The sequence below is a fragment of the Pinus tabuliformis genome, chromosome 9 (assembly GCF_031772625.1).
Source record: "Pinus tabuliformis cultivar Carrire ecotype Pingquan chromosome 9, CPIR1, whole genome shotgun sequence".
In the NCBI taxonomy this organism is placed as follows: domain Eukaryota; kingdom Viridiplantae; phylum Streptophyta; class Pinopsida; order Pinales; family Pinaceae; genus Pinus; species Pinus tabuliformis.
Window position 1 is genome coordinate 79,913,672 of NC_142307.1, and position 15,162 is coordinate 79,928,833.

A 15,162-nucleotide genomic window follows, 5' to 3' on the forward strand; every position below is an offset into this window, starting at 1 on the left:
AAGGAAGAGGACCTTATATATGTGCATTCAAACCTGCCCCTTGTGTCTCGTAGGGGTGAAGAATATACAAGTGGACCTCATAAAGATTGGGATGTGGATGCAAAATGTTTGGATTTAGAGCTCTCCCTTTCTACTCTTGATATTTGTGCCAGTGGTGATGCAAGTGCAACTGGAAGTACTAGTAGAGTTGCCTCTTTTGTTGAACAAGCATCTTGATTGATCTTTGCTGATGAGGATGAGGAGTTTTATTAGTAATGATATGTTAATGTAGCCATGATTGTCTGTAGTTCATGTTTTATTTCAGTTTTAACACATATAGCCTCACATATAAAGGCTGATTTTGGAGTCTTGGATGCAAAGCCTCATCTTTAAAGGCTAATTTTGGATATTTGCATCATATAATCATCTGTTGGAGTTAATATAATTTGGATTTCCTAATAAAATGTCATTTATATGTCTCATTCTTTCTTTTCTTGCAATATATATATATATATATATATATATATAACGTTTCGACCGTGTTTCCATTTTTTGGGGGTTGCGTTTCGGGCTGTCTCTGTTTTGAAAACTTCTAGATGTTTCAATGTTTCATGCAACTTAGTTTTATTGTAGCTAGGGTTAAGTTTTGGTCTAAATATGCATGTAATAACATTTTACCGTTGTATGTTATTTCCCTTTAGGCATGGTTCACGTTTATTAATGTTAAAAAGGCAAAATCTAGCATTATTGCATATTCTACCGCAAAAAATGAGGTTGATGTCTAAGTATTTGCCGCTGTTTTGTGCATTATCAACGAATAAAATTTACTTATTTACCTATCCCTTGCCTACATTCTAATAGCGTAAGGTTTTTGTTTTTTTTTTTTTTCTGAATTTGACTAATTCTATTATCTTACAAAGCAAATATACAAAAAAGTGTACAAAGGGCAAGGCTTAAGAAGATTTTCTTATGCGCCCTGGCCTTGCCCATTTTCCAGCACCCAAATTGAAGAGATTCAAAATTGGGTATGTTGCTGTATCACTGCTGCCACTGTTACATAACATTGATAGACTGAACATAGCTGGACTGAACATTTGATGAACACAAACACACCAGGGCCGTATGATGACCCGGACAAAGACACAGACAACTGGACAAAGACACTTGACACTTGGACAATTACATGTGACACTTGAACAATAAAGCCGACACATTGACAATATAGCCGAATTGCACCTGAAAATCCCAACCAAAACAAAAGTTACCAGGACAATTTCATTCTTCATCAGTAGACTGGAGCGCCTCTGCAATTTGGCATCCGAAGTGGATCGTTTTCTCCGAATCCGAGAGCTGAATGATCTTATGAGGACTGTCTTTTTGGGCGGGCTTGCTCGGACCAGGCAGAGTAGTAGCCGCACGCACCGAGGGGCCAACATCAGGATCCAAATTAGGGGCAGGGCGCTCCAGTCGCAGCCCACACGCATGACGAGGTTCCGACCAACTCGGCCCCGGAATACGCTCAGGCTGAGCCAAACCAATTTCTGCTCCAACCGGAAGGCAAGCGACAGGGGAGTCTTTTCTACTGGAACGTTGCCTATCCGACTGAGGCTCGATACCAGGTTCAACAGTAATGGATACAATCAAAGAGGAATTGACATGCGGACAGGGGAGACGATACCTGAGCATGGGAAGCTCCCTCTGGCTATCTTCATCAATTGGGCTGCTTTCCTTTTGCCCTCCAACTTCATCGTTGCTGTCCTGAAACCATCGAGGCTGTGAGGTAACCTCTATGGAGGAAGTAGGGGAGTAATGGTCATCTCTCGGCGGCGCTCGGCCCTGAATACCACCCCTCCGGCTGCCCATTCTTGGCCTATCCCTCGGCATCCTTAATCTCCCTCCAATTCCAATACTCTGTGCTTCAACCAGGGCAAAAGCAACCCCCAATGTCAGGAACGAACTCCACCACAAGGCTCTGACTCCGGCCTCAAGAATCCACTGCCGCAATGCGAACCAGCTCCAAGAACCAATCCTTACAACACGGACCAGCTCCTACAACCAGAATCCGCCCCTCGAGCCAAAAGACTCAGCAAATTCACTTCTCGAGCAACAAGAATCAGCAACAAGAAGTCCAGCATAAAGCACTGGCTCACACTCCAGCGATGAACAGCAATCTCACAAACAGCGTGCTCACAAACAGCAGTCTCACAAGCATCAGTCTCACAAGCAGCTTTCTCACATACCCAACTCCTGGAGCTTACACCCCTCAGCGCTGCATTCGCATTGCTGCAAACGCGGAGGAGGGTCTCCTTACCAGGCTCACCATACTCCCGCGGACGTGCCATCCTCCACAGTTTAACCTCCCTCATCACCCCGTTTCCCAACTGCCTCCCTCGAGCCGAGAAGACAGGCATTAATGCCTTCCCTTCATCGCCTTCAACCATATTAAATCCGCCTAACGCGTGGTACCGCCAGACGTTATGATCGTGACACCCGGCCACGTGATGGCTCGTGCCCTGCTCGCGTCCCTTATGCACCCGCATCCGGGAAGCGTAAGGTTTTTGTTAATAGCATTCTTTGTAGGCTATTTTTTTTAATATGTTATTGCATGTTGTAAATCCGCGTATTAGTAAAATCTTGACTTATAGTGGATTTCCATTAGTTTATTGGGGTTGGTGAAAAGTGTACTTTAGCATATCTAAATCATATCCCGACATCCAAGGCTTTTTTGGTACCTTCTTCCATAACTATTAAACTCATATTACCCTTGAGCTTTCCTTTATTGAAGATCTTTCTAGGTGATTTTCTACAAGATTTCTAGAGAGTCATTTGGCTTGGAAACCCTAGGTCATCTAACCTCTAACTCTTGCCATAGAAGCCTCCCTTGTGGGGATAACATCCGACTGCAAAACAACAAGGGAGAGGCCATTGAGCTCACAATGGTTTTTGATCTTTTTGTTGCCATAGCACCTAGGTTTTCCTAGCTGCTAGATTTTGCGGTAACATGATCTATGGATTGATATGCGCAAAGTGCCTTAAATAATGTGAATTGCCTTGGTAATGTGAAAGTGCCCAAAAATCAGAATGCAACCAAATCATCAATGAAGGCTACTACATGTTACCAATTTGCCTCACTCATTAATTTGAGCGATAAATGCAACAAATTATTTATGGATACCCTTGCTAAATGGAGGGTTAACGATCTCAATTCTTAAAATAATCACCAATATTAAAATCAATTCTCATAGCCATAAAGTGCCCCTCCACATGTGGTTGTTGTTCTTGTTCACAAAGTTATATGCTAATTGTCTTGTAGTTGTGCCTCTAGATGAAGCAAGGGTCCACTTGTGCTCAAAAATTTGCATTTTTTTGTGAAGGTGTTACCTTAAAAAAATGCACATTGAATCCCTTATAAAGTGGATCTTTCCATAATGTTTCAAGCCAAGTTGGTTAAAGTAGACAATTTTTTGTCACCACCTTTACCATTATTGTAGATGTTGGTTGCTCTTTATGGAATATCTTTGATGCATTCCATTTTAACCTTGATGTAGGTTGCACTTCATTTCTTTTTATGTCATAATGATCAAAAGTGAGGCCATAAATGGGAGCCACCTCATTATCCTAATGATCAGATGGTTAAAATATTGATGTTTTGGCCACCACCTTTCCTGTATTGCCAAATCTTACTCCTGACTATAAATGGTTGGTACATTCATTATTGGAATGAGAAACTGCAAGCTTGTAAATCAACCCTACCGTTTCAATGGGTGCAAACTTCATGATGATGTAATAAATTTGGTGTCCCATAGTGGAGCAATAACTTTCCACAGATTTAAGAATTTCCTTTCATCTAGTAATCTGTGATAGTGCTACATTTCTAGCTTAAACCCTCTTCTAATTGGCAATTGGGATTTATCAATGTGAAATCATATCTTGTAGGGGTACTACCAAGATGCTACCATCATTATCACTATCCAATCTTTGCCATTTAATACCCAACAATTTGTTAGGTAATAGGACTCAAAGTTCATATCTACCTCATATCCATGCAAAGTGCATCGTCTAAGGAAGGGTTCCAAGTGCCCAAGTGCAACAATCAATTTGGGGCATGTACACAAGTCAATGCAACATAAAGGGTGAGTCATGCCATATGCAAATGCCATTAGTCATATCACATTATGTATCATCTTCAACTTCACAGTAAGTCATAGAATTCATGGGAAGATTATCATTAGGTGTGGGAGGATCATCCCTAACTACAATAACTTATAGAATTGATGGGAGGATCATCATTAACTCCTATTAGGTGTGCCAATACCCAAAAAACATGGTATTTCCTAGGAATGTAAAATATACAACTAAGGAGGCGTTCCAAGTGCCCAAGTGCGACCATCAATCCGTTGCATGTACACAAGTCAATGCAACATAAAAAGTGAGTCATGTCATATGGAAATGGCATTAGGTAGATCACATAATGTATCATATTCAACTTCACAGTAAGTCAAAGAATTCATGGGAAGATTATCATTAGGTGTGGGAGGATCATCCCTAACTCCAATTAGGTGTGGCGATATCCAAGAAAAGTGGTATTTCCTAGGAGACTTATCAAGGAGTATGCGTAGTGATAAATGGTATGGTATGGGGTTTGACTTCATGAATTGTGTTACATGGTCATGTAAGTTTAAGATATTTATCCACATGAGTGCCTTTGTAGAGGGAACACTTATCCATTGAGTTATCCTTTCCTTGACATTGTGTCTTACTTCCCTTTTCTTGCCTTTTTCTTGTGTTTTTTCATTCTCTTTAGTTTTTACTTATGCATTTTATTGCATGGGGATTTGGGATTATTTCACTTAATCCTTTTTAGGTAGACACTACATTGCATAGGACTTTGGGAAATGCCCTCATAGCGAATGGATAGAGCTCAAGCCTTACTTTGGCTTTTGACTTATCATTCTTATTCCTTAATTTTCTTTTGCATATTGTACTTTCCATCTTGCTTTCTCCTTTTTTTGTAAAGCTGCATCTATCTCGAGCGTTCGAGCCCCTTCTTCACATGGTATTATGAAGCATGAAACTATAAGTGTGACATGTAACAACCAATCCAAAAGGAGGGACAATGAAGATGGGAAAATTGGAACATGTTATGTACTGATTGCAACATGGACATGTTACCCCCGAAGTTCCCTAGTAGTACCTCTCTCCCAAGAGTGACTATACTTGACTAGAAGTTGATGATAAGTTATAACCACCAAGGTGAAACAAGTAAGAGGCAAAAATTCAACCCATGGTCGCTACTTTCATGCCAAATACATAAGTCATTAACACTTAATTTGAAGCAATGAACAAATGTGGCCCATGCATGTCAGCATACAAAATCATCAAATGAGTGAGTTGAGCATGACACGAGGCATCTACAGGCAATTGTTTGTGGAGAAAAGCTGACATCAACTGTGGAACTGTTGTCTGATTAGGATCATAGGAGATTTTTTTTCTGTATTTAGCCCTAGATGTGAGGCGGTAATAGGAGGTCTGAGCATGGAGCTTGGTGATGATGCCACTTATATTATATTGCTAGTGGAGTTGGCTTTATTTATTTTCAGATGCCTTTAGGTGATACTTGTGGCTTGAGTGATATTCTATTTGTTCCTAGTTTGAGGAAGAGTCTTCTTTCAGTGTTTTGTATGATAGACGTATAGTGGAGAGGTGCATTTGAGGGATAGGATTACACCATCAGTGGCTGTGATCTAGCTAGTCTAAGGACTTTATCTAGAGGGGTGAGAGAGGGTGGCCATTATAAGTTACTTGCTAATCCAGGACATGTACATTCCAATGAAAGGTTAGATGAGTCTTCTAGTCTCAATGAGGCTCAAGAGCATTGTAGGAGGATCAAAATCTTCAATTTGGGGGAATTTATCTCCGAGGGTATATGCTAGCCATTCTGCATTGGTTTATTCCATCCATATGCCTTCTAGCTGTTGATACCTTGATTGAGGATGATGCTGACCCTTGAGATTGATTCCAGGTTTGCAGTAATGGGAATACTGTACAGGGATAGGGTTGATGTATTCTCTCAGATGGAGGGACTTGCTGATCATGTTACTCTTGCTTTAGGATTTTCTCAAAATTAGGCAGTTGACTTAGTTCAGGTTGTTTCAGTTGCTGGAGCTTTGAGGTGCATGTGATGAATTCTCATGTTCACAAGTTGTTGATAACGTTGGATAGGCTGTTATCCATATCATAAGCTTGGTATTCCAGGATCAATGGATTGACTTGGGCAGATTCTCGCTTTTATGGTTTTGATAGATGTGGTCCACATGTCTTGGACAGCTCATGATGTGGTGTCTGTTTATTTTGGCCACTGCTGTTTTCTTTTGTATTCCATAACAGCCCCAAGGCTGAATTCACAGGGTTGAGATCTAGGAAATATTTATGAAAGAGGTGAAATTTCTGAATTCTGAGAAATTTCCACATGGTATTACAGCATTTCATAAATTTCTACAATGTGTTAAGTCCTTTTGATGATAGAGGGAAACCAACTTCGGGTGGTTAAGCACCTTCTCTTTCTCTCTCTCTCTCTCTCTCACACACACACACAGACACACACAGACACACACACAAAAGGGGCTCTACATATGTCATGGTTTGAGCCTAGGTTATGTGCATGGTAGCTTCCCAGCTCAATTACTAAACCATAGCCTGATGAATTTATAAGAATCTATCATTAGGATAGACCAGTCCTAGGACCAAGGATACAGGAGATGCCAAGGAGTTCTCCAAGTTACACACATTTCTAGTATTTAGACTTTATAAACTAATGTTATTTTCGTATTCCCTCAGACCTATTTTCCAAGTGACATATATGAGATAAATATATTATGGTCCAACTAATGACCAAAAACGTAGGTCAAACTGAAGAAAAGATTACAATCAACAATAAGCACCTTTATTCAGAAAGCATAAAGTAAAGCTAAAGTTATTGATACATGAGAAATTCATGATCAAGTAATATTTTATTTCCTTTTGTAGGTCCTCCAACGAATTCTCTAAAATGTCTCTATTCTGCCTTAAATAGGGCATCCAATCAAGAGTGGATATTTTTCATGCATCTGAAGAAGATTGTGCATGCGAAAGATCAACCGTCGAACAAAATTGTCATGGTTGCAGATGCCGATAACGTGAAAATATTACTTGTATTAAGATGCTTAATAATAATCAGTTGATTCTAACTGTATGTTAATTATAGGTTGACTTCATCATGTGCGCAGGTTGATGATAAACTGTATATTTACCTTGAATATGTTTCTGGTGGGTCTATACACAAACTACTTCAAGAATATGGCCAGTTTGGAGAGCCAATTATTCGCAGCTATACACGACAGATTCTTGCAGGATTGGCATATTTGCATAGCAAAAGTACTGTGCACAGGTGCTTGAGCAGATCTGGTTTTGATGCTATAGTCATTTACAGTTGTTTTTATGTCAAAATGACTATATTTTGCCAAAATTTTGAATGCTTGTCAAGGTGGATTGATAATTGATTCATTCGCTATTGTTGTGGCTTACTAGATATATTTTCACTGTTCATCATGATTTGTAATATTACAGGGACATCAAAGGAGCCAACATGCTGGTGGATCCCAATGGTCAAGTAAAGCTGGCAGACTTTGGCATGGCGAAACATGTACTTTTCTTATGGCCCATATACTGGTTTATCAGAACATAAAGATTCAAAATAGTTTCTTCTAGAGTATATAATCCCTATGCTGGTCTTTTCTGTGCTACAGTCACTATGTTCAGCTGATATCATGTTAAATATTTGTGTGTGTGGAAGCAAAGTAAAAGAGAAAGGACGCTGAAAGATTAATTGAAGTAATACATTTTGTAGTACATATATGAAAGGGGATATTCGATGGATTGAAAAGTATTGTAAAGTAATATGTTTGCATATCGAACGGTGTTTTATTACAAACATATTGTAATGTAATTTTTTTGAATGTCTGACACCATTTTATTATAATTTATTCCAAACATATTGTAAAGTAATTTATTTGCATGTCTGAAATTGGTTTTATTACAATATTATTACCTTTTATTACAATAATAACTCTGACTATGATCTCATGTTTCTGTTATATTTAGACTGGCATTAGTTAATTTGCTGTGTAATGTTCCTCCAAATGCATTAGGATGTTCTATGAGATCCTTTTTTGGATTAATCAATATCATACCTTAGCATGTCTTATTTGGTTATCAGTATTACAAATAATGAGATCTAAAATTGAAATCAATCTCATGCTTAGTTTCCTGAATACAAGCTTTTGTTTTCCAAGGTAAGTGCTTTATCAATATTATTGTTTTGTCATCAGTTATTTATGAGGCAATTGGTTAATTACTAGTAATATGCTATGCTATTAGTACTTAGCCAGCCGGTTAGAGTTACTAGTAATATTTTCTGCCCTTGATAGTAGATACAAAGGTTCTTTTGGTAGTTACACTGAATCTCTTTTGTTCTGAGCTTTGATGTTTAGTTACTTGTATCATGAATAATTGAACCTTTTACACTAGGTTTCTATTTGTTATTGTGCTTAAAATTCCATTTCCATTTGTCTCGTGGACACTTTCAAATTGCTTTTATTTATTATTATTATTTATACTTTGTTTTATATTGTTTTCTTTTAACTGTTAGAGTATATGCTTTATTATTTGTAGTCATTTAAATTTTAAACATTGTAATATGATGCTTTTCTCTTACAATTTGGCCATGAGAAACAATTTTTCCTACAGAAGTGTGTGATGTATCTCATATCTCGTTTATGAGACTTATGTAATTTACAAATCTCTGCATCTTAAAATGAGATAAATAAATGGCTATACGGACTTGTGGATCTATAGTGTTACCCACCCACATATCTGGGTAACCCTAGGAGAAAATTTTTCTCCTATGATGTAGTTTGCTGGTCAATAACCCTACCATGATCCATAGATAGCTAGCCTCAGATCCCTCTCATTCACTCTCAAGAACATACATTTATTCATCTAGCTTGCTCATTTTATGAAGGTGGGTCATCAATTGTGAGGTATATCAACCATTTTTGTATTCAATGTTGATTTGTTTAACTGGGGAGGTACTCCCACAACCCCGAGTGTACTGGGTTTGTGAGGAGTTGACCCACAAAAGTGGCTTTTTGGGCAGTGTACCCAAGCAGTGGGTTTTGTATCCAAAGTTGTGGGCAGGAAACTGAGTGAAAAAAATTGATATTTTATTCATTGAGAGCATGTGGGGCACCCTTGAAGGACTAAGGGACACCAAAGGCTTCAATGAGGTGGCAAAAGATGATTGAAATAAATTTTTGTCTTATGATTTATTAGTGTGTAAGCAAATTCTGCTTAGGTCGGCTTTAATGATATGGTGTGACCCTTGGTGGAATGTGACACCACCATGAACACTATAAATAAAAGACAAGGTTAAGCTCTTTCTCAGCATCCAAGAGCAATTCGATCAAGAGGGAGAACTAGTCTAAGGTAGTAGTCCAAGAGATCCTAGTTTGAGTTGGAGAGATGACAAGTTTGTATCTTTTCATAAGATGTGATCTAGACCGAGTTGGAGCTGCTGGCTAAGTTTACAAGGAGTGTTTCTAGGCATGCGTTAGAGAAGACAGCTTTCTGATTAGGCCGAGTATGTAGTGCATCCTGAAACAGGTTAGAGTCCCTTAAAGAAGTGCTGGACGGAGTTGTTAAGGCCTGTGTTGGGGCTGTGTTAAGGGGCCTAGATACTTGAAGGTGCAGTGAAGAAGAGAGGAGCCGATAAGGGAGGTTTGCAAAGGTGAACAAGAGTATTTGAGGTCACGATTAGGAAAAAACTGTAGATGGTACAAGAGCCCTAAAGATGGCCGAAAATCTCAGGGCTTTTTCCCAGAATTGTGACCTTAGGAAGGTGGAGCAGACATCTGAAATAGGGCATGTTGATTTGTTTCTTAATGATGATTGATTGCTAGGTGATGGAGTTTGTGGGTCTGTCCTAAGTGTTTTGGACAATGGTATTTGTGCCCTAGTACAATGAACAAGGAGAAGACTTGCCATTGTTAAGAGGGCAGTCCTTGAAGCCCTAAGAACTGATAATTTTGGAGCAACAAAGATCAGTTAGTGGACTGTTTGTTCAAGCCCCAGGTCTGTCATTCTTGGAGTAGCCAAGAGATAGCAAGAGGGAAGATTCGTGGAAGCCCTAGTTCTGTGATTTGGTGCAACATATTAGAGTTAAGAGGGCAGCTAGTTGAAGACCCTATTAGTAGGCAGTCTTGGAGGAGCAGGAGAGCAGCAAGAGGGCAGATTTGTATGAGCCTATGATCAGTCATCTTGGAGCAGCAGGAAGTGATTGATAGATGCAGATTGTCGACTGAAGATACAAGCATTTTGGAATTGCAGAATTTTTGTGAGCAACATAAGAGGAGGCAAAGGACCTGCTAGAAGTGTTTAAGGTACGTGGACTGAAATGGCTGAGTAGAGTGTGTTGCCACACAATCTAGCAATGGTCCTAGGAGGGGTAACTAAGGGACAACTTGCAGCAGCAGGAAGTGATTGATAGATGCAGATTGTCGACTGAAGATACAAGCATTTTGAAATTGCAGAATTCTTGTGAGCAACATAAGAGGAGGCAAGGGACCCGCTAGAAGCATGTAAGGTACATGGAATGAAATGGCTGAGTAGAGTGTGTTGCTACACAATCTAGCAAGGGTCCCAGGTGGGGTAACTAAGGGACAACTACTAGACCAAATGACAACAATGGGACAAAGACCAATTGTCACCCCAGTCAGTGTTTGCTGCTCTTTACAAACTTTCATCGATAGGAGGAGTTCCGGTATAAAGGAAACCACGAGGATGATAGGATCAATGAAATTGTCCAAAGTGATTTCCAAAGCCCATTCAAAGGAGGTATTTGGGACCACAAAAGAGACCTAAGGGGATCCAAGCAAGACCTAGGGTTTTTGAAATTTCAGAGAGAATAAGATGCCTGGGTCAAGCAAGGATGATAGGGGTCAAAGAATGATTAACTCCAACGAGTTTTCACGAAGAAATGACCCTAGAAATGTCGCTAACAAAGATCGTTTAAGGATAGAAATAGTTTCAGAGCTAGGGCTTGAGATTTCTCTCGAACTAGCAACGAGAATTGCCTCAAATTTGGAGGGCACTTAGAGGAGTCACCAACGCAGTCGTCTACCAACTTTCTCTAAAAAACTCATCTCCTAAAGCAATTCGTGCTATATGCCCTAGTTGGCCTTCCAGGGTTAGGGCAAAAAAAATGAAAAAGAGAAAAGGAGGGTGATCACCAAAAGTTTTTGGGCAGTGCCTTGTCCTTGGGCTATGGAGTCTATGTGCTTCAAAATTTGGCCGAAATCATCTTCAAGGAGACTAGAAATTGATGCCCTAGCAAACACTCTCTAGAATTTACCCACCCAAGATATATGTACTTTCATGGAGAGAAAACAAGTTCTACTCCACTAGGAACATTAATCTACTTGTTATGAATGAGTAAAATGCTCAAGTTTGCAATCTAACATTCTTTTTCAAAGATATTCAACATTTAGGGCATGAAAGAACAAGGGTTAGTTACATAATTCCCACACATTAGACATTATTTCGTAAGCAAAAAATCCTTAACAAAATTTACTTACAGGATAACAAGAGATATATCCAAACCAAGATCAAGAAGATGGGTCCAAGAGAACGAAAATTTCAGCTCCAAAGATATCAAAATGCATCAAGAAACATCCAACAAACAACTAAGAAAAGAGTGTGAAATTCAGTGTAAAGATCCAATCCAAATCCAAGTGATGATGATGAATACAAATGAGGTCTCTTCAATTTATATAAGCCTCAAGGAGTTCAATTTAGCCTAATAAGCCCCTAAAATAAACTTTAATGTGCAAAATAACAATCTAATTGTTGAAAAGCCCACCAAATAGCTCAAAAGTACAAAATAAACCTTCCTAATGATGCTGGAATGATAGAATAATGGTGCAAAGGGCTGTTGGAAGGCCAATATATGTCCCTCGTGTGTCAAAATGAAGAAGAGGGTTCTCAAACTAATGACCAAGGGGTTGGCCCCTTGGTTTCCAAGCAAAACATCTGTGGTGCTCCCAAATGGCTATGAGAAACATTTAATGGTCTCATGGGTTTCTAACTGGATCAAACATTTTGATACTTCCTCAACGAGGGCTAGGATGATGATACAAGCCCTCCCATGTCTCCCTAGGTGAGACAAAACCTCATCTAGGCCCTGGATCAAGTGCCAAGTGTTTGGTGTAGGTATGTGGCTGGCTGGGCAATGTCTACATGACTAGGGCACGAGCAAGCATAATGTGGTGCTAAAGAATCCCTTGGTATGACAATCAATGCTCTGCTGTGCAAGAGGCCCATGGCTCTCAAAGCTCACCCTATCATGACCTTATAGAGGGCTTGGATCCGTATAGGGAGGCCAAACCCAAAGAAAAGACCCACCTGCAATTTTGTATAAGATCTAATGCGTCTCCTCACCTTCCAGAACAACAATTCATTAGTGTAAATGAGTAAATGAGCTTACAAATCAAGGGCCCAAGTGGACACTTCATAGTGGCACGCCCTTCCAAATGGGCTTTAGAATGTATAGGTGTCCCTAGGATCAAAAGGGAGGCTAATAAAGGACACTATTAGGTGGTTTGTCCATGGTACATTCGTCCAATGGCAGGTGTCATATGAAACACTGATGGAACATAGTGGGGCAGTAGGGAAGGCTCGAAGCCACAAGCCATGGTACAAGGTTAGCTATAATGAGGGAAGCCCACACATCGGTGTATAGATGTAGGGGTGAGCAATCATGGTACATGAGTTACCCCAGACTTTGTTTTTCCACCCTTCTTTATATTTCTTTTTCCTTCTGTTGGTTTTTCTTTCTTCTAACTGCTCGGGGCTCCAAGGAATGAGAGCATGATGTGTATGATATAGCAATGAGTACCCCCTTAAGGTTGGGTAGCTCATTGCTTGCTAGGGGTTTAGACAGTCATGGGTTCCTTAATGATGCAGGGATAGTGGCCCAAGGAACTAAGGTGATGGCCATAATGATAAGGGGTAGAGCTCATGTTTGGATTTTTCCCACATGCTAAATTTTTATGCCCCGACCATATTTTGCATTTTATGGTACATTTCATGTTGTAAATGGCCATATTATGCATTTAACTTTCTTTTTAGCTGCATCAACCTCTGGGGCATCGTTTCAGGTCATGGATGGGAAAAGTGTGAAAAGGGGTTATCATGAGCGAAGGGGAGTAATACATATGGTGTCGGGAAGCGCGGCCACACAACCAAAATCCTTGTTTCCCATGTAGTGCCGCTCCTAAAGCTAGTAGCCAATAGAGGAGATCCCACGGGACTAGGATACAAGATTAACCACCAAGTTGGGACAAGGGAACAAGAGAACAACTAAAGCCCTTTCTTTTTTCCAAATCCCCCCACTAAGCCATGTCCAAATGTGTCCAAGAAAAGCAAGCAAATATACCCAATTACATAATGAAAGCCATACCTTTAGGGTTGGAAGGCCCACCTTCAAACGTACGATCATAACAGATGAGCGAGGGCAAATAATGGTCGGCTCAGGTGGCAGAGAATGGTGGCACATCAAGCTATCTGGTGCCTGCAAGGCACTGCTAGTAGCCGACTGAAGACAAATTTAGGAGAAAAAATTCTCGTATTGGTGTCACCCACTGACGGTGGGTAACAAAGTGCTCCTTCAACAAGTCAGTGAAGTGTACTTTGTTTAGGGACAAATTGGTGGTCATAAGTTGTTGACTCCAAGCCCTAGTTGTTATGTATTAGTGCTAATTGTAAGGGCCATGATCCCTGGTACGGTAGCCCTATGTTTATTGTATTAAAATTTGTAATATAACAAATTTTGGGTTGAAAATTGTTTTTTGAACTACTTTGATTCACTACTGTACATTTCTGCTGTGCAAAGTGCTTGTGTTGTGGCATTTCAATGTGTTTATGATCACATTTTCGACATAGACCTATAGCTGAAGTGCCGAGGAAAAATCAACATTAAAGTGTTTTCATTTAATATTTATTGGCATTCTATTATGGATCACAAGTTGAATTGGATGATGAACTATTATTGTTTGTATACCTTTGCTTCACCTTGGTGGTTATAACTTGTCCCTAGTCTAGTGCAACCTTCCTTAGGGCCTTTCTTTCTCTTTTTAGGAGGGGCACAAGCAGGAAGCTTTGATGATGATAGTGTTCCATGTTGTCCATACTTTACATGTCATTTCGTTGCTCCATTGTCCTATCGTTTGGTTAGTTGTTGTCAGTCACTCGTGTTGGTTCACTACTATCCTTGTATTATGAGAAGAAGGGGTTGTATATACTCGAGGTTGATGTAGTTGTAAGAAAATAAAAATATGAGCCAAATGTTAAATTGCAAAAGAATTGTAAAGGATGTAAAGAAAGAAAAAGGTAAATTATTGCCCGATCTTTGCCCCCTCTTATATAGCCACTCATCCCCAAGAGTATCCATGCATATCACGCATATCGACCCCAATGAAGTGATAAAAACTGCTCATCACTAAAAGGGGTTATCTCATTATTACATGATCAATGAAGCTTATTAAATAAGCCATGTGAAGAAATGAAAAATTGAAATATGGGGGCTTGGTAAAACAAAGGCGAGGAAGTTTATTCAAGCAAGCAAAGTGCTCCATCTACAACACGCTCATGGACAATGGTTTGATATAATCTAGCATAAGACTACGACTCCATTCATTAAGTATACCCCAATCCACTTACCTTTTGGAGCGATCAATCTAGGAGTTGTTCCTCCTCGTAGGGTTGGAAGCACCTAGTAGGGCCATGTAATAACCCTTGAATGCCTAAGAATGGTAACTTGTACAAATCATAAGCTAGGAAGACATTTGAAGATGGTGCTTGTGTAAAGTACTTTGATGCCTTTAACATTGAATGTGGTCCACTCTGATACTTTTATGGTTCTTGTACTGACAATGTTGATCTCATTTGATTCTTTGCATATGTGTTAGATAATTGCTCCTGGGTACAGTTGCCATCCCTTAGGGGATTATATGATGGTTCTCCAACACTTCAGAGAGGACGCCCAACCCCTTTGATGTGAATTTTTCAATATTGTTGTGGTTAATTGTTATT

At 39.7% G+C, this 15,162-nt stretch overlaps 1 protein-coding gene across 5 annotated transcripts in view; it reads left to right on the top strand.

The window, feature by feature from the left end:
- The window catches only part of LOC149147201 (mitogen-activated protein kinase kinase kinase YODA-like), a 133,391-nt gene that overhangs the window by 84,834 nt on the left and 33,395 nt on the right, over positions 1–15,162 (top strand). For all 5 annotated transcript variants that reach the window (XM_089439102.1, XM_089439100.1, XM_089439099.1 and 2 more), the window contains 2 exons: positions 7,245–7,405; positions 7,585–7,660. In XM_089439102.1, the coding sequence (XP_089295228.1) occupies positions 7,245–7,405; positions 7,585–7,660 (237 nt within the window). The remainder of the gene's footprint in view (positions 1–7,244; positions 7,406–7,584; positions 7,661–15,162) is intronic.